Here is a 24,805-nt window from a genome sequence, read left to right as displayed (position 1 = left end):
GGTCGCAAAGAGTTGGACACGATTGAGCAACTGAACTGAACTGAACTGAACAGAACAGTGACAATATTTAACATTTGTTGAGTTATTATTATATGTGGGGCACTATTCTAAGGATTTTGCTTGTATTTATGCATTTAATCTTTAGACCACTCCTATGAGAGAAATAGAGAAGGAAATGGCAACCCACTCCAGTATTCTTGCCTGGAGAATCCCATGGGCAGAGGAGCCTGGCAGGCTACAGTTCATGAGGCTGCAAAGAGTCGGACACGACTGAGCGACTGAACAACAATGAGATAAATACTCTCTTCACCTTATTTAGAGATGAGAAACAGCTAAGAGGAAAATTATTCAGTTTTCCCATAATTATACAGCTATTAGTGGTGGATTTAAGAATCAAATTACAACTTCAGGGGGTCCATTCTCTAAACCATTGCAATACAGAACTGTGAACAAGGTGAACTGTAATTTTCAATGAAGAAATATTTGTTTAAAGTATCTAGCTTTTTAAATAAGAGGAATGTTGGTGTCTAAAAGAACATACTTAAATGGACTACTAAATGCCTTCAAAGCCCCAATAATCATAAGAAATGTCAATCACTTTAAGCTTTATCTTTGCTAATATAATCTTTATTAGAAAAACTCAAAACAAAACTTTTAATATGTAGATCCTAATTTTGTAGAAAACTGAAAGTCTATAGTACAAAATACCTCAACTTCTTTAAAGGAGTAGAAGAAGAAATAGAAAAAATTAGAAAAAATGTTGACTTAGCCTTGCATAAAGACTCAACTTCGTTCTTTAAAATTTTCAAGTAGTTTGCCTGTATTTATAAATTATTCACACACTCCAATACTTTGGCCACATGATACAAAGAGCCAGCTCATTGGAGAAGACCCTGTTGCTGGGAAAGATTGAGGACAGGAGAAGAAGGTGGTGACAGAGGATGAGATGGTTGGATGGCATCGCTGACTCCATGGACATGAGTTTGAGCAAGCTCTGGGAGATGGTGAAGGACAGGGAAGCCTGGTGTGCTGCAGTCCATGGGGTCACAGAGCTGGACACGACTTAGTGACTGAACAACACATATGATGAACAGTTCTCTTTTGGATATGAAGTCCTTCCAATGTTTTGCACAGTTAGCTAGGCTAGGAACACACATCTTCTTTAAACAACATTTTTTTTTCCATAGGAAAAAGTGACTAGTAAGAGACTGGACTTGAGTCCACTGAGTTTTATCCGAAAAGCCTAAGACTTTTAAACTAAATGTGCTGAGTTTAAAATCTTTATAACATGAATGCTGGATCTATATGAATAATCAGGAAAAAAATGTCTTAGTTGAATTTTGATCCCTTAATTTTCTGTTTTAAAATAGGGCCATTTAAAAGGTATTTTACAATCTGAAATACTTAATGTGAAAACTTTGAAGAAATGTTTAGTCAACTGCCTAGTATAAGAATGACTAAAATAATTGAAGAGATGCTAAACCACTTATTGCTCATATTGTAAGAACAATTAAATCAGAGAAATTAATTCTGGAAAGTAAAACAAAGTAGAGTAACAAGCTAGCGTAACAATGCTAGCATAACAGTGCCTTTCTAAATATTTCTCAAATGATCTTATTTTAGAGCTTAATTCTTTAAATTAAGAAAAATTAATTTTTCTAAAGTTCTACTTTACCATCTGAGCCACCAGGGAAGCCCAATTTAGAAACTATCTTCCTCTAATTTGACAGACATCATATTATGACTGGCAAAGAAATGGGAGGGATTGATACAAAAAGCATTTTCCTAATGAAAAGGAATCATCTATTGGAATACATATACATATATAAATCATACATGCAAATAATGACTATTTTCCTGGCTTATTTAACTTAATCATTACAGTATCATTCTGAGGTGGAGATTATCATTAGCTTTCTTTGATAGAAGAGGAAATTGATGCTTAGAGAGCTTAAATAAATGCCTGAGGTTATACATTAATAGCTGGTTGGATGGCTTCACATGAATCTCAGCTTACTTTTATTGCATATACAGTAATAATTATATTAAACACAGGAATACTTGCAAACAAAAGCGCTGATAGACTATCCATCATCGGCAATAGAAATGACTTAGGAAGCATGGAAAACATTAGGATATCAAACAGTGTTAAGGGGTGGGCCACCTTCTATGGACTACATAGAAACACCATTAAATTCTAAATAAGATTAGATGTGTCAGAAAACATAAAAGATGCATGCTGAAGTCCTGAGAAGGAAAGATGGTGGTTTATGTTTAGGCCATGGCAGAGTAATGGGGATTTCCACTTGGAGAGAAGAAACTGAAAGAGCAGAGTCTGCAGCTAGCTGGCTGAAAAATCTGTGCCAATAGCCAGGGAACTAAAAGAAGCCCAAGGGATGGACTCCTTCCCACTCCACAGGGAGCAACTACTAGAAACAGCACCAACCACAGACCCAGAGTCCACAATTGCACTGTCAGAGTCTCATAATGTCCTAAGTCCCTAGACATCCACCCCAAATCACGCTACAATTCCTTTCCAGATATTATGCTAACTGCCTTAATTCTCATGGTATCCTCGTGAATAGAGCACGATCTCCATGTTAAAAATAAAGAAACTGAGGTCAAGTAACTTAATCAAGGTCACAGCATAACCAGTAAAACAGTAAACGGTAGAATTGGGATACAAACTCTGCTCAGTCTTATTTCAGAGACCAGGCTCTTTCCACTAAACCATCTGATTAATGCACTGTATAAAGAGAAAGAGTGTATGCATGTTCTTTCATTTTAAACGCATCATTTTTTTTTTTTTTTACATTATAGGGAGTCCAGTTTAACCAATATTTATTTAAAGGACATGAGTTTAAGCAAACTCCAGGAGATGGTAAAGAACAGTGAAGCCTGGCGTGCTGCAGTCCATGGGGTCAGAGTCAGACACGACTTACTGACTGAACAACAACAATTGATATAAGATATAATATAGCTGGGGTTCCACCATACTTCTTGCTATAGGAACAAACATCATCTTAATTTTTGCCTAAATTTCCTGTTGATATCCCAGTACTAGTGAATAGACTTTTAATTTTTTTTTTATTTTTTATTATTATTTTTTTTTCCAGTGGGTTTTGTCATACATTGATATGAATCAGCCATGGATTTACATGTATTCCCAATCCCGATCCCCCCTCCCACCTCCCTCTCCACCCGATTCCTCTGGGTCTTCCCAGTGCACCAGGCCGGAGCACTTGTCTCATGCATCCCACCTGGGCTGGTGATCTGTTTCACCATAGATAGTATACATGCTGTTCTTTTGAAATATCCCACCCTCACATTCTCCCACAAAGTTCAAAAGTCTGTTCTGTATTTCTGTGTCTCTTTTTCTGTTTTGCATATAGGGTTATCGTTATCACCTTTCTAAATTCCATATATATGTGTTAGTATGCTGTAATGCCCTCAGATTAAGGTGAAAAGACTTTTAATTTTTTAAAAAACAAAATATTTTCAAAAAGCAAGATAATTTTTGATAATGTTCTTAATTTCAAGGTGAGTGGGTTACACCTTCCCAAAAAAGGGCTAGTGTTCATGTCCTTCAAAGTAATTAGCAACTTTCAGAAGTGATAGGTATAAAACAATTATTGTCATTGATCAGCTCTGAATAGATAATTTTAAACAAAGTCACTGCATGCTCAGCAGATTACAGCTTGTTAACGGGCAAGTTCTAAATGACCTCTTAAGCTAGTCAAATCAATGATGCATATTCCTCATTAAGTAACATCAAAATGTAAGTGGTCTTATAAATAATGTTTATTTTAAGCACTAAAATAAATGGCAAAACCTTGATATATCAAAAGCCATCTGTTCATAGAAAATATTTTCCCTCCATTGGGTTTATTATTATTCCTTAAAATTCACAGTAATTTTAATGTTGTCAAAAGAGAGAAAAAACATTTTCATACCTAAAATTAAAATCAAAATATGAAAGACAAATTCACTGATGATAACCTGCCTAGGACTAAAGCTCTAGTTGTACATGAGAGCATATAAACAGGAGTCTCATTCATAACATTATTTTTTCTTTCTTATTAGAATGTTGAACACTCTGAAAAGACTATACAGTGAACACAGAAAAGTGGGTTTACCAAATTTTCAAAGACAGGGTGTTTAAAACTAGTAATATCAAAGTTTTCATTCTCAATATTATATTGAGAATATAATTATAATATATATTGAGAATATAATTATTCTCTCTATATATATTATAATTATATATTACATATATAATTATATTATATATATTTTTTTCTCAATATAATTAACACCATATTATCATGTCAATATGTAGAAAAATAGACATATTTTTAAACTAGATATATATATATATTTTTAACTAGATGGTTTTAGCTATCTGGAGATTTTGGATAATTATTCCACATGCAGTTTCTTCTCTTTAATATTCTGTTTCCCTACTCTACTGATTGTTGTACTTCTTTTCTCTACAAATTTCTTTAATCATTTCATAAAGACATTGATACCAGAAGTAGTAGAAGGGAGAAAGAAATAATTTTTTGCATGGGGATGGAACATTTAAATCTGCCTACCATCCAGCAAAAGCTAGGATTTATCTAGAGGATCCCTTCCCCTCTTATTCCTTAGGCTGACGTTTGGGGATAGCTTCTTCCATGTGGATAACACTGTGTCTTACTCGTTTTGTATTCTTAGAACCCAACATATAATCTAGTAAGTAAGAGAACATCAGGGCTTCCCTGGTTGCTCAATAATAAAGAATCTTCCTGCCAACGCAGGGGTCATGGGTTCCAACCCTAGTCCGGGAAGATATCATATGCTGAAGGACAACTAGGCCCAAGAGCCACAACTACTGAGCCAGTGCTCTAGAGTCTGTGAGTCACAGCAACTGAGCCCATGTACCGCAATTACTGAAGCCCATATGCCTGGAGCTCATCCTCCACAACAAGAGAAACCATTGCAATGAGAAGCCGGCACCCTGCAATTAGAAGTAGCTTCCCCTAGCCACAATGGGAAATGGCCCGTGTGCAGCAAAGACCCAGTGTAGCTATAAATAAAATAAATAAGTAAATCTTTTTTTTTTTTTTAAGAGAGAATCAGTATTTTTTTCCTGAATTATTTTACCTATTTATCTCTATCTGATTTTGGAGTCTTTATTCTAAACATAAATACTTCATAGTAGTATAAATATGAAAACAGGGTTATAAATAGTTTAGGAGATTGAGATGGATCCTTATATAACTGATACATATTTAACCATTTTCTGATTAAAGCCACAGAATATAAACTTTCCTTATATTTTTCCTACTTTAGACACAAAAAGGATACAAAAGAAAAAGGTCAATTGATGCTTTGAGTTAGATTTTTGTAAACAAAAATTTTTATTACATAAAAGAACCAATAAATTTATGCTTATTTTGAAAATTGATTGTTTTAAGTTATCTTTAAGTCTAGTGGCCCTCTTATTATTACAGCTCTTACTTTCCTTAAAGTGAGAATTTCTATCTGAACTAAAATGTGTTAGGGCACTAATTTTAAGTGAAATCATTTAAAACAACTGCAACAATAAAGGTTCAGTTCAGATGCCCACGAACACCATTAAGAAAGTATATTTGAAAAAAAAAAGAAAGTATATTTGATTGAGGTTGATTGAGGACAAGGACAAAGTTTCTAGAGTAAAAGAAATTCTCCTTTAAACAATTAATTACACCTGTTCTTTACATAAGTTACATAAGTTCTTTAAAACTTACTAAGTTTTAGATTATTATCATTTTTCATTCCTCACAGATCTTTGAAAACAAGAGGGAAAAGTCTAATGGAATATACTTTTGAAGAGAAATCTCCAAGATACTACACATTAGCACTTCTTACAATCTGCATGCATATGAAATTATTCTGGTTGTCCAAGGACAGACAGACAAATGAGAACTCAAGATGTATCAGATGATCCAAAGGAGGCTTTTCAAAGGTATTGCAAGGAATCGATAATGCTCAGTTTGCCTTTGCTAAGTTCCAAAGTCTGTGCCAGATTATGGCTCCTCATTAAGCTGAGTTTATTGAAGACCAGTATATTCTAAGCATTAATGTATAAAGAGGGAGAGCTGTGGTTGAAGAATAGCAGTCCCAGTAACTATTTGGTGGGGCTTCTAAAGTTTTAACAAAATTGGGATCCTCTTTTCCATTAATTTTTCAGGGTCCAAAACAGGCTTGGGGGAGGCTCAAATACAGCCAAATTACAATTTGTGAATCACAAAAATCTATGTGATTTGCATCCTGTAGTCCAAGTAGGAAAGAAAAGACAGTTTCGCTTTTAGTTTGCTACATCTTATAAGAAATTCATTTAAAATTGTATTAAGAATGGTATTTTATCTGGGGTTATTATGGATGTCAAATTCTGTGTTAACAATAGCATTATGTGAAGACTACCGCTCAAATATTCATTTATAAGGTGAGGTTATTCATACTAAGCCATCCAATTCTGCCTACAAGGGAAAGCACGTGAAACTGAATTGGGATGTCTCAACTTTTCTACAAATTATCACTAAATTTAGAATTCCCTGAATGGAATGTGCTACCAGTAAAAACGCTCATGAATTACCAGGGCCAGGGGGTCAGTTTAACGGAGTGAAAGTAATAAAATTTCCCTGAGTTTGGTCTAGGGTTCATATAATAGCTCTCTAGATTTTTGAAGAAAGGGGAGGAAGACTAGAAGTAAAGGCAAGACTATAAGTGACTAGAAATAACAGGAATGTGGGTACCAAACCTCCTGGGTTCAATTCTTAACACTGTCACTTACTAGCTATGTGACCTTGGGCAAGATATCTTTCCATTTTCCATCTTCCAAAGTGGAATTATAATGATATCCAGAGAGTTGGTCAGAAAGCGAAGAGGAAGTAAAGAGCCTCTTCATGAAGGTGAAAGAGGAGAGTGGAAAAGCTGGCTTAAAACTCAACATTAACAAAAAAAAAGAAGATCATGGCATCTGGTCCCATTCAGTCAGTTCAGTCATGTCTGACTCTTTGAGACCCCATGGACTGCAGCACAACAGGCCTCCCTGTCCATCACCAACTCCTGGAGTTTAACCAAACTCATGTCCATTGATTCTGTGATGCCATCCAACCATCTCATCCTCTGTCACCCCCTTCTCCTGCCTTCAATCATCTCCAGCACAGGGTCTTTTCCAATGAGTCAGCTCTTCCCATCAGGTGGCCAAAGTATTGGAGTTTCACCTTCAGTATCAGTCCTTCCAATCAATATTCAGGACTGACTTCCTTTAGGATGGACTGGTTGGATTTCCTTGCAGTCCGAGGGACTCTCAAGAGTCTTCTCCAACACCACAGTTGAGAAGCATCAGTTCTTTGGCACTAAACTTTCTTTATAGTCCAACTCTTATATCCATACATGACTACTGGGAAAACCATAGCCTTGACCAAGTTGGCAAAGTAATGTCACTGCTTTTTAATATGCTGTCTAGGTTGGTCATAACTTTCCTGCCAAGGATTAGTCTTTTAATTTCATGGTTGCAGTCAACATCTGCAGTGATTTTGCAGCCCCCAAAAATAAAGTCAGCCACTGTTTCCCCATCTACTTGCCATGAAGTGATGGGACCGGATGCCATGATCTTAGTTTTCTGAATGTTGAGTTTTAAGCCCACTTTTTCACACTCCTCTTTCACTTTCATCAAGACACTCTTTAGTTCTTCTTCACTTTCTGCCATAAGGGTGGTGCCATCTGCATATCTGAGGTTATTGATATTTCTCCCAGCAATCTTGATTCCAGCTTGTGCTTCATCTAGCCCAGTGTTTCTCATGATGTACTCTGCATATAAGTTAAATAAGCAGGGTGACAATATACAGCCTTAACATGCTCCTTCTCCTATTTGGAACCAGTCTGTTGTTCTATGTCCAGTTCTAACTGTTGCTTCCTGACCTGCACACAGATTTCTCAGGAGGCAGGTCAGGTGGTCTGGTATTGCCATCTCTTTCAGAATTTTCCACAGTTTATTGTGATCCACACAATCGAAGGCTTTGGCATAGTCAATAAAGAAACAACAGATGTTTTTCTGGGACTCTCTTGCTTTTTCGATGATCCACTGGATGTTGGCAATTTGACCTCTGGTTCCTCTGCCTTTTCTAAAACCAGCTTGAGATTTGGAAGTTCACAGTTCACATATTGTTGAAGCCTTGCTTGGAGAATTTTGAGCATTACTTTACTAGTGTGTGAGATGAGTGCAATTGTGCGGTAGTTTGAGCATTATTTGGCATTGCCTTTCTTTGGGACTGGGATGAAAACTGACCTTTTCAAGTCCTGTGGCCAATGCTGAGTTTTCCAAATTTGCTGGCATATTGAGTGCAGCACTTTCATGGCATCAGCTTTTAGGATTTGAAATAGCTCAACTGGAATTCTATCACATCCACTACTTTTGTTTGTAGTGATGCTGCCTAAGGCCCACTTGACTTCACATTCCAGGATGTCTGGCTCTAGGTGAGTGGTCAAACCACTGTGATTATCTGGATCATGAAGATCATTTTTGTACAGTTCTTCTTTGTATTCTTGCCACCTCTTCTTAATATCTTCTGCTTCTGTTAGGTCCATACCATTTTTGTCCTTTATTGTGCCCCTCTTTGCATGAAATGTCCCTTGGTGTGTCTAATTTTCTTGAAGAGATCTCTAGTCTTTCCCATTCTATTGTTTTCCTTTCTTCCTTTGCACTGATCACTGAGGAAGGCTTTCTTATCTCTCCTGGCTATTCTTTGGAACTCTGCATTCAGATGGGAATAGCTTTCCTTTTCTCCTTTGCTTTTTGCTTCTCTTTTCACAGCTATTTGTAAGCCCTCCTCAGACAGCAATTTTCCTTTTTTGCATTTCTTTTTCTTGGGGATAGTCTTGATCCCTGTCTCCTGTACAATGTCACGAACCTCTGTTCATAGTTCTTCAGGCACTCTGTCTATCAGATCTAGCCCCTTAATTCTATTTCTCACTTCCACTGTATAATCATAAGGGATTTGATTTAGGTCATACCTGAATGGTCTAGTGGTTGTGCCTACTTTCTTCAACTTAAATCTGAATTTGGCAATAAGCAGTTCATGATCTGAGCCACAGTCAGCTCTTGGTCTTGTTTTTGCTGACTGTATAGAGCTTCTCCATCTTTGGCTGCAAAGAATATAATCAATCTGATTTTGGTGTTGACATCTGGTGATGTCCATGTGTAGAGTCTTCTCTTGTGTTGTTGGAAAAGGGTGTTTGCTATGAACAGTACGTTCTCTTGGCAAACTCTATTAGCCTTTGCCCTGCTTCATTCTGTACCCCAAGGCTAAATTTGCCTGTTACTCCAAGTGTTTCTTGACTTCCTACTTTTGCATTCCAGTCCCCTATAATGAAAAGGATGCCTTTTTTGGGTGTTAGTTCTGGAAAGTCTTGTAGGTCTTCATAGAACTGTTCAACTTCAGCTTCTTCAACATTACTGGTTGGGGCATATACTTGGATTACCATGATGTTGAATGGCTTGCCTTAGAAATGAACAGAGATCATTCTGTCATTTTTGAGATTGCATCCAAGTACTGCATTTCAGACTCTTTTGTTGACTATGATGGCTACTCCATTTCTTCTAAGGGATTCTTGCCCACAGTAGTAGATATAATGGTCACCGGAGTTAAGTTCACCCATTCCAGTCCATTTTAGTTCTCTGATTTCTAAAATGTCAATATTCATCTTGCCATCTCCTGTTTGACCACTTCCAATTTGCCTTGGTTCACGGATGTAACATTCCAGGCTCCTATTCAATATTGCTCTTTACAGCATCGGACCTTGCTTCCATCACCAGTCTCATCCACAGCTGGGTGTTGTTTTTGCTTTTGCTCTGTCTCTTCATTCTTTCTGGAGTTATTTCTCCACTGATCTCCAGTAGCATATTGGGCACCTACCAACCCGGGGAGTTCATCTTTCAGTGTCCTATCTTTTTGCCTTTTCATACTGTTCATGGGGTTCTCAAGGCAAGAATACTGAAGTGGTTTGCCATTCACTTCTCCAGTGGACCACATTTTGTTAGTGGTCCCATTACTTCATGGCAAATAGATGGGGAAACAATGGAAACAGTGACAGACTTGATTTTCTTGGGCTCTAAATCACTGCAGATGGGTGACTGCAGCCATGAAATTAAAAGACACTTTCTCCTTGGAAGAAAAGTTATGACAAACCTAGACAGAATATTAAAAAGCTGAGACATTACCTTGCCAACAAAGATCCGTCTAGTGAAAGCTATGGTTTTTCCAGTAGTCATGTATGGATATGACAGCTGGACCATAAAGAAGGCTGAAGGCCAAAGAATTGATTGCTTTTGAACTGTGGTATTGGAAAAGACCCTTGAGTGTCCCTTGGACTGCAGGAGATCAAACCAGTTAATCCTAAAAGAAATCAATACTGAATATTCATTGGAAGGACTAATGCTGAAGCTGAAGCTCCAATACTTTGACCACCTGATGCGATGAGGTGACTCATTAGAAAATACGACCCTGATGATGGGAAAGACTGAAGGCAGGAGAAGGGGACAACAGAGGATCAGATAGTTGGATGGCATCACTGACTCAATGGACATGAGTTTGAACAGGCTCCGGGAGTTGGTGATGGACAGGGAAGCCTGGTGTGCTGCCATGTCTGTGCAAAGAGTTGGACACAACTGAGCAGCTGAACAAATGAAAAGAGAGTTGAAAAAAAAAGAAAAAGAAAAGAGAGTTGATCATTTCAGGAAATAGTTAAAAGTATTTAAAATACTTAGGTGCCTGGAGAGCGGTAACTGCTGGCAATTGCCAACTCTTAATGTTGCACAGTGGTAAAGAATCCTCCTGTCAATGAAAGAGCCACAGGAGACATGGGTTCGATCCCTGGGTCAGGAAGATCCCCTGAAAGAGAAAATGGCAACCCATTCCAATATTCTCTCCTAGAAAATTCCATGGACATGGAGCCTAGTGGGCTACAGTTCCATAGAGTCACAAAGAGTCAGACAGAACTAAGCGACTGAGTATACATGCACATCATTATTATTTACCAATGGTTCTGATTTACTAAGATTTGGGAATATGTGGTATTGCAATCACTTTCCTCAGAGACATATAGCTCTCACTGGCAGTTGGTTTGACTAAAGTATATTCAAGTTATCTACCAGCTTTATCCATTCATGCTCGGGTAGTAAGTATGAGAATCTGGAACCATTCTATTGTGGAAATGGGGGCTCAAAGACACAGTTGAGGCTGAATGGATGTATCCCTAGAAACGGAAGAATTAGCTATATGTGCCGTTGCATACAATAGGCTTCTCTCTAGATGGGTTCAGCGAGTAAACAAAAGCCACAGAGTAGCAATAAATTCTGGATGCCGCAAACTGTAAAGCAAAATACTGGAGAAAAGGAACAAGTGAAAAACCTTTAGGACAGATGAAAGAATTCCACTAAATAGCACTTTTTTAAAAAAAACTATGTGTGGGTGTTTTTAAGTGGAGTTTCTACACATAAAGTAATATTGCTGTTCATCTTTATATTAGTACTATTATTAGAACACTGATTCTCTGAGTCACCTGTTTGGAGGGTCTGAGGTGACACCCTAATGCTTAAGTCAATGCTCACTAGCATCTGAAATGGAGGGTCAGTTCTATAGTCTGTAAAAAGATACACTATCATACATCTAGATGAACCAAGGAGAGAAAGAAGTTGAGCAAATGAATCAACTCAGACATCTGCATAAGACATTAAAAGCTGTTCAAAGAGCAAGAACTGAAAAAGAAAATGTTGGAGGACAAATTTGAATGAGATCCACAATGGAGTAGACAAGATGCTGGAGGAAAAGCAGAACTCTAATCTGGAGTAAATTCAAATTAAAGACCAGAAAGGCAATAAAGTGGTGCATGGAGAAACACGTGGAGTAGGGCCTTGGGAGCTAAGATAAAAATTTACTGAGCAAGTTATTGCTGTATTAATTGACTGTCACTGGCCAAGCTGCAAATCAGTAGCAGGGGTTTTGTACAGACACAGTGTGGGTGCTAATAGCAGGCGATATCATAGCAGACCTCCTTCAAGCCTATAAGTCTTATAACACTTTGGCAAGGTCCCAAAGCTCATGAGACCTTCCATTCACATGTGAATTATACTGACCAAATATTACCTTCCTATGTGCAGTTTACCTACACCACCTAGCCTAATCAAGCACTCAAGAAAGCCTTATAGATCTCCAAGTAAGAGCTTAAACAATTTCCAGTAAGGCCACTAAGGGACTTAGACATGATTTTTTGTCTTTTAAGGAGTACTTGAAGCAAACAGTTTTTGTTTTTGTTTTTACTTCTCGTTTAAAAGAGCATGAGCCAACATCCATTGATTTATTCAGGGCCATTTATTTAACCACCTAGAATAAGCCAGGAACTGTAGATTTAAAGACTGAGAAGATAGGATCCGGGCCCCAAGGGGCGTACAGTGTGTGGGGAGTGGATACAGGTCTGTAAATTAGTAAAGATAATAAACTGTTACAGGTTCTATAACAGAAGTATGTTGATGGTAAAACAGGGACATAAAAAAAGAGAGTGATCAATTCTACATGGGTAGGGGGATCATAAAGTCTTTAGAGAAAAGGTGACCCTTTAAAAAATAAATGCAGCAAATCGAGATATGAATAACTGTGTCATTAAACAACCACATATATATAATTTATTCTTCATTATACAAAAGTGACATCTATTTAGGAATGGATAAGCCACAAATGAAAATTTTCAATTCCTTCTCTTTTCAGAAATGCTCCACTGGCCTCTCACAACTGAATATAATTTGTCATGCTAGGAGTCAATAGTCAAATACATAATTTGCAATTGACTCAGTATATGAAGCAGAGTAAGACAAAAGTGTTTTTTTTTTAAATTTTATACTATATGATTTAGGTGCATATATAAAAATATACATGTCTGAATATTATTGGCCATATCTATTTTCTGTAGTTATCAGTTACTGTTAGAAATTCTTCCTCCTGTACACTTACTGTCACCCGTCCATATTTAAACTACTAAAAGGGTAACTCTTTTGAGCAAAATTACTTGGCAGCTTATAAACTGAAAAGGCAGAGTTGTAGAGATTAGAAGTAAAACTTCAGCTACTGGTACCCAGTTAGGGTTGTAAGCTTCAGATGTGTACAACAAAGAAGGTATGCGGACCATGCATTGGTCTCTTTAGCCTCTCACTACTGCAGAGAGCAAAATTTTCAGAGCACCCTCTTGCAAAGAAATCCACTTACAAATAGATGTGCCCATGTCCACTCACAAGTAAGTTCAGTTCTGGCCATGTGATCACCCCATGCTAAAAATTAATCTTTGCTAGGCAATCACACCAGCCTCTATGCAAGTGAGCATTATTCCTGATTCCTCATTACCAAGTTACCAAATTAACTCATCCAAATCTCTGAAGGAAGTCTTTGGACATCTTTGCAGAGAAGTGTTTCTATTTCAAATTTCCCACAGTAGTATTTACACACTCCACAGAGCCTCGCAAGAATTCCTCAGTGGATCATTTCAACCTCCAGGTAATGCTCAAGTCTTCCTTCCTTTCTCTTAATGACCACTGCATTCCCACCTTTATTCTTGTCTCCCCAAATGTGTCAAATAAAAAGAAAATCTGGCCATAGCCAGGAGAGACTTGACTTGAAAGAATTACTGCAAGAAACTGGGGGTGAATGACTCCTGCAGGAGATGGAGGTGGGCTATTGAGAAACGGAGAATCTTTGGCCATAACAATTGCAAGCAGGGTGGAAATTAGGCAAAAAGAGTTTTTCTTTTATAAGAAGGTGTGAACATGGCTGGGAAGAATCTGATATGGGCAAGTGGGAATGAAAGGGCAGCATAATCAGATAGCAGATCAGAGAATACTTTACCCCAAAGCCCATTCTCAGGAGAAGGAACTAAGGAGACTCCATGTGCTGACTAAAGTAAGGGACCTGGGAGAAAGACAGAAGCTTTCCCACAGCTTGGTTAATGAACCTGCTTTTTTCTAGTTGATCAGTGGGGACAAACAGTTCAGCTAATCAGTTCTGAGGTGAAGGAGGAATTTGGGGGACTGTCTGGCTTTGCTATAAGTGAACAAGCGGGCATCTGTGCCTCTTATCTAAGTCATGTGGGAAAGGGTGGTTTTGGTTTTGGTTTGCAGTAAGCTGTTTCCAAAACACAAGAGTTGGCGGGGGATGGTGCGTTCCAGTTTGCTGTTTTCTAAGATCACAGGACCAAGGCAGAGTTCAACAGCATCCACTGATATTAATCAAAGAAAAGGTGAGGCTGGGCAATGCTATTAGGTGTAATTGAGCAGGATCCTATGGGGCCTTCAAGGAAAAGAACCCCACCCCACGTCCTCCAACTGCCTCTTATTTGTAGAAAAACTCCAGCTTCCTAGGCCTTCCCCGAATTTCCAAAGAGTATATTTAATCAGAGAAGTGAGAAAATGCAGAAAGAAAGGAAAACAGTCAATCAAGAAAAATATTAATAATAATTGTTTAGCCATTAAACAAAGTCAAAGAACTTTAGCTCCTCCTCAAGAATTATAGCTAATATTCTGAGCCATGCCCTTTGACATGGCTGCTTTGCAGATACTGAAACCCCCACCAGACGGGAAAAGTGAACTGGATACTGCCCACAAGCATGGAGACCCCAGACTCCCAGACCCGCTGGACCTGGAAGGTTTTCTTGACTCCCAATTACCTTACCACTAACCAGAAGAATGTCCATGAGCTGACCACCCACCCCATAACACCCCACCCTCACACTGTCCTTAAAAACCTTTCCCTGAAAGCCTTCAGGAAGTTTGGGCCTTTTAAGCACTAGCTGCCTGGACTCCTTGCTTCGTTCGTGCAGTAAACACTGCACCTTCCTTCACCACAACCTGGTGTCAGTTGATTAGCTTCACTATCTGGGGGCAAGTGGACCCAAGTTTGGTTTGGTAACATTTGGAAATACAGATTTTAGTATGATGTTGTTGCTGCTACTGCTAAGTCACTTCAGTCATGTCCAACTATGTGTGACCCCATAGACGGCAGCCCACCAGGCTCCCCCGTCCCTGGGATTCTCCAGGCAAGAACACTGGAGTGGGTTGCCATTTCCTTCTCCAGTGCGTGAAAGTGAAAAGTGAAAGTGAAGTTGCTCAGCCGTGTCCGACTATTAGCGACCCCATGGACCACAGCCTACCAGGCTCCTGCATCCATGGGATTTTCCAGGCAAGAGACCAGAGTGGGGTGCCATTGCCTTCTCCAAGTGTGATGTTAGAATAACTCAAAAACACTGCCTTTTGAGTGGTTTGGGTTGATGTGGATTTCTTAGACATGCCTGTTGTTATTGTTGTTGTTTAGTTGTGTCTGACTCTTTTGTGACCCCGTGGACTGTAGCCTGCCAGACTCCTCTGTCCATGGGATTTCCCAAGCAAGAATACTAGAGTGGATTGCCATTTTCTTTTCCAGGGTATCTTCCTGACCCAGGGATTGAACCTGTGTCTCCTGCATTTCTGGCAGATTCTTTACTACTGAGCCACCTGGGAGGCCCTAGACATGCCTAGTCAAGGTAAAAGGAATCTTAATGATTCAAGCCAGCTCTGAATTCAATACAAAATTTGGGGCTAAAAACTAAACACGAGAATGTGTTTTTCTAGCCCTGACTCCTGTGCCTCTGTCTCCCCTGATGACCTCTGGGAACCTTTGAGCCTCCCATCATCATTTGCTTTAGATTCTCTGTTATCTATTGCTTTTTACTTTACAGGCATATCTAACAAAGGTGCGCAAAAAAGAAAAAAAAATCTAACATTATTTTAAGCTCAGAAGTTAAGCCTTTAGCTGAACTGTACAGAGAATTAGACTCTCCTAAATCCCCAGACTCAAGCATTCCTGTTAAAAGAGGAAAACCAGATTATTTTCTTATATTACTGTATTTCTAAGAGAGGTAAATATAGCCCAGTGCACCTGGAGTTTCTCCTCTGGTTCAGGAAAAGCAACAACAACAAAAAAATCTACTTTTTCCTCTTCTTTTTTCCCCCTTAACCTACGGAGACACAGAGAGGTAGACAGATACTGGAGATGGCCCCTGTGCTGGGCTCCCATACAGTCACACTTGCATAAGAAAGCCCTTTCCCAAAGCAGTATAAGTCATCAAAATAATGCAAATTTCGCTGCCTTAGTTCAACACAGGACTTTCTGAGAGTATTTGCCAATCTTGCTTCACCCAAAATAAAATCCATTATTACTAGAAACAAGAATTAATAGATCAATGAAAGAGAATATGAGAAGGTAAAATTAAAATTAAAACATGGGTTTTAAGGATATTAATGAAACTCACCTAAGTAATTTCCCCATTTATAACAGCTTCACAAGTAAACTATTATCATACTGATACAAAAGAAATAATACTTTTGCTGTGGCTCTTCCCCAAATCGGTGCAGAAACCAAGGAAGCTTCATAATCACAAAATTCAGCTTCTTATTAGGCAAGTAACACATAAAAATGAACACAGAAATGACAGAAATAAAACGTCTAAGCTGGAAACTGACTTTATTACTGTGAAATCATATGAATAATTTCTAATTGATTTGTATTGGGCAGGAACCTTATATTCCAGAACCATGCTCGTCTATTTATCACAATATTCTATATGACATATGGAAACTAATACATTGCTTCATTAATATTTACAGTCTTTCTCTAGTCATGGCTCAGAGATATTTAACATTCTAAAACATAAGCATTGACAATTACGTGTTTTACATTTTACTCTAATTTTTAATACTGCCAAGACTATTTAGTATAACTAACTTTTTAACTATGTACTCTTTTCTCTCTTTACCATTAGCATATCAATCAAATTTGCATTATTCTGGTTTGCTCATTTTATTAAAAGCGAATTCAGGGCACAATTGACTTTTCATTTGTTTAACAAGTGAAGAAATATTTACCCTGACAGCCATTGCATTGTAGAGATTCATCTTCATAGTGTAATACGCTAACTGTGAATCAAGAAAAAAAAAAGATGGCATATATTTTAGTTTTACACAAAGACAATGCAGCCTATTTTTACATATAAAACATAAGAATCTTTATACATAATACATAATAAGAGTCCTAGGCTTAGAAAAATGAAATCAAACTTTGTATTGAAGAGATAGGCTTCCTAATACATAATGCAGGCTTAACCAGAAAAATCTATGGTAGTCAAACTAGGAGCTAATGGAGATATATGATCATAAAATGCTCTCCGCTGAGTTTGATAATCAATGGTGCTCTACTGAGAATAGAATAACAAAGCAGAAATATTCACAAGTGCTGGTGACACGTAGTATTGTATGATTTATTCACTGGGGTTCTTTTAGCCAAAACTCACAGAAACATAAAAGGAATTCATATTTCAAGACGTCTGGTTTAATGAAAAATTCAAAGAAATGCTGTCTTCAGTCGAAATCGTTCAAGGATATGGATGCAGTGATGGAGCAAAATTGTGCCTTCCAACCATCTGTACAAAATGTTATGTACTTAGCTGCCTCCTGAGTAATCCTTGGGAATTTTCTTTCATTTAATATTCATTTTAACACCATAAAATCATAAATACAATGATATCATGTTATAGCAAATCCCCTGATATAATGAAGACTTCCTAAAGTCTTGGTTTCTTTCTGGTACAGACACATTTATCTATTCATATACAAATCTCTGTGACAGTAAATATTTAGCAACAGAGCTTATTTCAATGAAAATATTGCTTTAAATAAAACTTTCACATCTGTTCTTTCAATTAAAAAGATATAATTAACATAATTCATGACAGTACAATAAACATTGAAATACTTATTTTTTTTCCACACAAAATACAACTTTATCCATTTTTAGTTAATCAAAACTGATCAGACTAATAAAACTTGAGCCTGGATAATAGTTGTGAAGTTTCAGCAAAAATCAGAAGTAAGTGTCTTAACCTTTCATATAGGGGTTTTCTCCCTTGCAACAAACAGGAATTCATACAAAAGGGTTTCACTGTAATTAGCATTGTTTGAATTGCCTGATCTGATCCAAAGCAAATTGTCTGTGGAGAGCAGCAGGACTGGATTATTTATCAACAGTCTGAGCAATTAGGAAACAGTTGGCTGCAATATGTTATTTACAAATGAACACAATGATGTTCCTTCATTTTAAATTCTCTTTCTTCCTTATAGCAAGCATGGCATAATTCTTGGTGTTGAGGTGAATTTAAAATATTTACTTAATATTTTAGGGCAAATATAACCATTAAATGTTTTTATACAGAAGAAACACACTGGAAGATTTATGTTTGAGAAAGTTGGGCTCAGAAATGAGATTATTTATCTTTTTTCATTCTGCTCTTCAGCCAGCAGCAGGAGCTTTCCAACCACAGCCCTGAGTTCAATTCCTAACTTTGCTCTTACCAGCTGGGTGGCTTGAATATGGTACTTGAAGTCTCCCAGTCTTGACTTCTATCCCCATGAAATGATACATCACATACTTCACGGAGTTGTGAAGAATAAAATGAGATAAAGTATTTAAGGTGCAAAGCTGATGGTCATTAGGAAAGGGATTGTCACTGTTATACATTTTGTGCCTCAAAGTATATAATTTAACTACAAGTAAAATTCTAAAGAGGCTTCCCTTGTAGCTCAGTAGGTAAAGAATCTGCCTGCAGTGCAGGAGACCCTGGTTCGATCCCTGGGTTGGGAATATCCCCTGGAGAAGGAAACAGCAACCCACTCCAGTATCCTTGCCTGGAAAATCTCATGGACAGAGGAGTCTGGTGGGCTGCAGCCCATGGGGTCACAAAGAGTCGGGCACGACTGAGTGACTAACACTTACTTACTTAAAATTCCAAAAGGTATAAGAAGCTAAATTTTATTCTGAATGAAGAAAGGAGAAATACGTTTGAACCTAAACTTTAACTAATTTTCTAGTTAAAAGGTAGAAAAGTACTTTGATTCTAAATTATCATTCTTATATGAAGCCCAGATTGACGTTGCATCTATTCTCAATCTCTAGCCCAGATGCTTCTGAAAATACCAGCAAAACTTGGCAGAAAACATTGCATGATTCATTTATTATGAGGTACCTGGAATAGTCAAATTCACAGAGACAGACAGCACAACAGTGGTTACCAGGCACTGGAGGAAGAAGAGCAGATCCTGTTTACTGGGTACAGACTTTCCCTTTGAAATGATGGAAGAGTTTTGGAGCTGGGCAGTGGCGGCAGTTGCATGCCAATGCAACTGGACTTAATGTCACTGCATGGTACAGTTAAAAATAGTCAAAATGATCAATTTTATGCTACCTATATTTTATCACAGTTTAAGAAAAAACACTAAAAAATAATTTTTGATTGTGACTTGTGCATTTTCACAAGCTATCTAGGAGACACACTGGACACTTCCAAAGTTTTTAAAATTTCATCTTAGTCTCTATATTTCTATTCCAAGCCAAGAAGTTTGTTATGCTAATATTTGCCCTTTTGGTTACATGAGTAGTTAAATGATAATTCATACCAAAGCCTATGTTCTTAATATTATTTTTCAGGTTTCTGTCTGTCCTAAAAGTTTTTTCCATTCATTCCATGATGTTGGATAAGCAAAGCATATGCTAACTACTAAATATTAATAATATATCTAGGAACCACAGACAATAGTAATTCATCAGCAGATATTCTCAAGTTTCCTTACTATAAATTAATTTTATATCTTATTGTTAAGGTACCAAGTCTATTTTAAAGAGGAAAACTAAAGATCTGGGGTGAAGCTCAAGCATAAAATATAATTTCAATGCAGTGAAAACATGGCATTCAATTTTAGACATTCCCCAAATATTTGTGAACAAAGGAAGAAATGGAAAGAGAGAGTGAGAGGGAGAAAGAGGAAAGATAAACAGATGTTGCTCTTACAACAGATAAAGTAGAAAGGATTCCTGGGATGAAACACAGCATTTGAACACTGAATTAACCACTTGTTCACTATATGGCTTTTGTCATGTCACCTAGCTCAATTTTTAGAAGGCTTCTAAAATTTTTTCTGGAAGTTGTATTCTTTTAAAAGCAATTTTCTGAGTGCTTAATATCCATGTGGACCTTTCAGACAGGGCTGCTATTTGGTGGGAATGGATCTGTGATATTGATGGGAGCATGTTTCGTATTTGAGTTTCTTTTTTTTTTTCTATCAGGTGAACTACAGTGTGGAGCGAGGGTGGGGATAAATGAGAAACACTCTCTTACAGGTCAAGTGATATTCAAAACTCACCATATCAGGTCCCAATTTTGTTCTCCAATTATCTTTCACCTTGTCTTTTTTTAGTCGCTAAGTCACGTCTGACTCTATGCAGCCCCATGGACCTCAGCCCTCCAGACTCTGTCCTTGGGATTCTCCAGGCAAGAATACTGGAGTGGATTGCCATGCCCTCCTTCAGGGGATCTTCCTGACTCAGGGATGGTACCCACGTCTCCTGCACTGGCTGGCAGATTCTTTACTGCTGAGCCACAGGGAAGCCAGTCTCTCACCAGGCCACTCCTTTAAAACTCAATCTGATCAAATTATCTTCTCTTCACTTCCATGCTCACACTATTCCCTTTGCCTGAAATGTCTTCTCATTCTTTTCTAACCGACCAAATTCGCTCTGTTTTTCTTGTAAGTATTTACAGGAGAAACTACCTTTTCTCCCCCACTCCAAGAAGCAGCTGACATTCTCTCAGCTCCAGTGGATACTTGCAAACCAGTTCAGACAAGGAGGAAGTACTCCTGGAAAAACTACAACCACAACAAAAACCCAAAGAACAACAACAGCAAAAAAAAGCAATAATAATAAAACCTCACTGTTAGCTCTCAAACTTCTTACATTTATCGCTCTCCCTCCGTTTTCGGAGTTGTCAGTCCTCCTCAGGGACACTCTTCCTTTCCTCCTTGTTGCCTCTCTGCCCTGCTCCAATAAACCAGGCAAAAGACCTAACTCTTCACAACTCCAGCTGTTATCTTGAGACTTTTCAAATCCACGTATCCACAACACTCTCAAATACTTGTTCTCACAACTGCCCTGTTTTTCTCAGTCCCAATGCTGTCCACTTACTTTCATAGCCATGTTCCAGACCCTGGGAACTAGACATGTTCTGCCTCTTAAGTCTTAAACTCAGCAAATTCTCCTCCTTAAGTCCCTGATGCCTTAATTTCTAATAAAGGTTTTTAGTTTAGACAGACCTAGGACAGGTGTTTCCTTTTCCTCAGTTTCAAACTTCTTTTTCACATATTTTTATATACAACAGCTATATTGATATTTTGCTACATGAACATACCATAAATTAACCAATCTCTTTCTGTTACTGTTGAGCCTTTAGGTTGGAGGCCAAGAAAATCTGAGTTTCAAATGCTCGATCATTTTCAAAAACAGAAAGTAATACATATTTATAATAAATCTGAGTGGTGTGTGTGTGTGTATGTGTGCTCTGTTGTGTCTGACTCTTTTGTGACCCCATGGGCTGTAGCCCACAAGGCTCCTCTGTCCATGGGATTTCCCAGGCCAAGAATACTGGAGTGGGTTGCCACTTCCTCCTCCAGGCAATCTTCCCGACTCAGGGATCAAACCCACATATTCTGTGTCTCCAGCACTGACAGGCTGGTTCTTTACCACTGGGTACCCAAGAAGCCTAAATTTGAATGATGCATCTACATAACCCTGACCAGATTAACTGGCTTTTTCTGCTAGGCCAGGCAATACAGAGGAACTATTTGCAGTAAAGTGATGACACTGGAAATTTTAGAAGCTATGCACATATGGATAACAGATCTGGGGAGCCTGTGCCTTTGTTATTTTCCACATCAGTGCCATCCTCATTTTATAATTTTGAGTATGATCATTAAAATGATTTATTATCAAATAATCATGAGTATTTTGTGCATATGCTTTTCCTTGTTCGCTGGCCACTGATAGCAATATGGTCATTATCAACAGCTGATTGTTAAAATAACCTTTCTTCTTCCACCACACACAAAAAATTAAAAGCCAATTATATTGCTTCTCAAAGTTAATATATCTTTAAAAGAAAGTAAACTAAACTTATATTCATATAATTATAATGAAAATGTTAGTAAAGTTTTAAATTAATATTAGGAAGTCAGAGTCTTAAGTTATCCGGTCTTTGATATTTAAAATGCCAGATCCTGAGGGGGAAAAATAGATTATGTTTCAGTTTTCTGCTCTAACATTAAAGAGAGATAAATGTTGCTTTAATGTATAACTGACTTGAAAGCCCGACAAAGAGATTTGTAAAATGAGTTAGGCTATATATAGTACATTCATTCATCTAATGAAAAGAAATAAAAATATCCGTACAAGCAACCATGTCAATCTCACCAGTTTTAAAAATAATGACCAAAATTTTATGCATTTTTACTATCCATTAAAAAACAAACCTGCTGGTATTTATCATGACATCACATAATGAGAGTTGATAATAGATGATACCCTTTGTTCCACTTAAAGCTAACAGAATCTTTCTATTTTTACTTTTCTAAATATTAATCAAATACAAAAGTTTTGTAAGAAGAACAGTAAAATGATAAGAAGTATATACATATTGTGAGCCTTTTTGGCAATAACATTATTTTTATAATTTGAAGGATACTCTATTTTTTAATGTGAGTTATTTTTATAAATTAAATGGTTCTATCATAGGCTAGTGATATTACTTTAACAAAAAGTTTTAATCAAGTTCTGTTAATATGGTGGCCATATATATTATTTACTGAATGAGCTCAATTTAAAAACATAACATTGAGCTGTTTAGATCTATAGTTTTCAATATATATTTATTTATCTCATGATAATGTATATAGAATTAATCATGTATATTAGGGTAGCTGCTTTCAGAGTGTATACTTGATATTAAACACAATACAAACTATGTAATGGTAAAATATGGGCTTCCCAGGTGGCACTAGTGGTAAAGAACCCACCTGCCAATGCAGGAGACATAAGAGATGCAGGTTCGATCCCTGGGTCAGGAAGATCCCATGGAGGAGGAAATGGCAACCTACTCCATTATTCTTGCCTAAGAATCCCATGGACAGAGGAGCCTGGAGGGCTATGGTCTATGGAGCCACAAACGGTTGGACAAAACCAAAGCGACTTAGCACGAATGGAAAAAGGAAACTGAAAAGGATAACAAGATGTACACAGTTGTCCTGTATAGGTTATATTGGTGAATTCACTCAGATAACACTCAAAGTGCTAGTTTTCCAAAAGAGACAGATGATACATTTCAGCATTATTCTGGTACTATCATCTACAGAAATGACTGTATTCACTTCACCATTTACGAAACAAAACAAGGAGTGGTAAGGACAAGCTACTTAGAACATTATACAGTTGAAAACAAGAAGGGGACCAGAACAGGAGGACCATCTGAGTACCCAACGGGAAGAGCAGGTTGCAGGGGACCCACGGCAGGAACCCAGCAGGCCTGCAGTGCATATCAACTGAGCACACCCCGGGTGCCAGAAATCCACTGCTGATGGAAAAGAAGAGTCAGAGTGCATCCTTATTAACAGCGGAGAGTCTCAAGGTTATGAATCAACAGTCCTCACTTCTTCACATGGACAAATCTGGGTCATGTTGCCAGACACAGCATTATAAAAGTCAGCAGGAAGATCTGAAATGGAGGTTGAAAACTAAAATAAACAAAAATAGCTGTCATCCAGGAAGGAAAAAGGAATCAAATCATAAAGGAAAATTGGAATGGTTCTGTTATTTCGGGTTAGTGAGGGAATGATAGTGGAGAACGCATAACACTCTGGGACTGGATAAGTCAGCTGGTGTTGCTTTGAAAATTATTTAAAAGCTGGATGGAAATATTTTGGTATAGTAGAATTTTAAGGGAGAATTTTAAGGTTCTGTCTAAAAATACAGAACCTATCTAAAATAGAGATCCTAGGACTTCTGACTTTCCACAATTTACTTTCCGTTTGACCTTTGCCATATGTGAGACTGTTGATAACTCCAAGATGTCTAACAGTTTTCTCCTTTGGTTCCTGTGATATTGTGTCTCTGCTTTTCTGTTTATTATCTATCTATAATTCCCTTCCTCTACCTAAATCCTACTAATGCATTCCATAAGCCTCAATTCTTGGCCCTCTGCTCTACTGTTCAGATACTTTTCCATCAGGTAAAAATCCTGCCATCTTATATTGATGGCTCTAAAACCTTTTTCTCCAGTTCTGACTCTTCAGCTAAAAGTTCTCTTTAATAAGCATTTGTTCAGTGCTAATTATAATGTGCCAGCCACTCTGCTGAGAGATAGCATAGTCGCCTTACAAGATACCACCACATGGAGGTGTCGTAACATCATCACACACTCAAAATCACAGAATTTCATTTTGCAAAAGCTTCACTGAATATCCAACTCAGAATGTTTTCTTATCAACATCCGTGCTTTTGTTGTCATTACAACCATTAATCAGCTTTGCTGAGAAAAAACAAAAGAATGCAGCTATCTCAGTAGCTTATAAAACAAAATGATTATTTCTCACTCACATTACCTGTGGGCTAAGCTTCCCTGTGGCTATGGTCCACAACACATGGCTTAGCCCAAAACCAATGCGATGGGGAGGAATCATTCCTTTACAAGGAAAGGGGTAGGGAAGAATTTTTGGCACACATGAATACTAAACACCTGCTATGTTGCCCATAGTAAGGTCTCCAACTTATGTCCCTATGAGTAATTAATTTATCCAACTAGCAAAAGATTCTGCAGGCTTTCTATG

The 24,805-nt window shown here is 37.7% G+C and overlaps 1 protein-coding gene across 6 annotated transcripts in view; it reads right to left on the bottom strand.

Annotated features, from left to right (window-relative positions):
- SPATA17 (spermatogenesis associated 17) overlaps positions 1–24,805 on the bottom strand; it is a 240,313-nt gene that overhangs the window by 172,302 nt on the left and 43,206 nt on the right. For all 6 annotated transcript variants that reach the window (XM_043924404.1, XM_043924406.1, XM_043924407.1 and 3 more), the window contains one exon: positions 16,970–17,020. In XM_043924404.1, coding sequence (XP_043780339.1) covers positions 16,970–17,020 — 51 coding nt within the window. The remainder of the gene's footprint in view (positions 1–16,969; positions 17,021–24,805) is intronic.

Source organism: Cervus elaphus, chromosome 14, assembly GCF_910594005.1.
Source record: "Cervus elaphus chromosome 14, mCerEla1.1, whole genome shotgun sequence".
Classification (NCBI taxonomy): Eukaryota; Metazoa; Chordata; class Mammalia; order Artiodactyla; family Cervidae; genus Cervus; species Cervus elaphus.
This window is presented reverse-complemented; position numbering and strand designations above follow the sequence as displayed.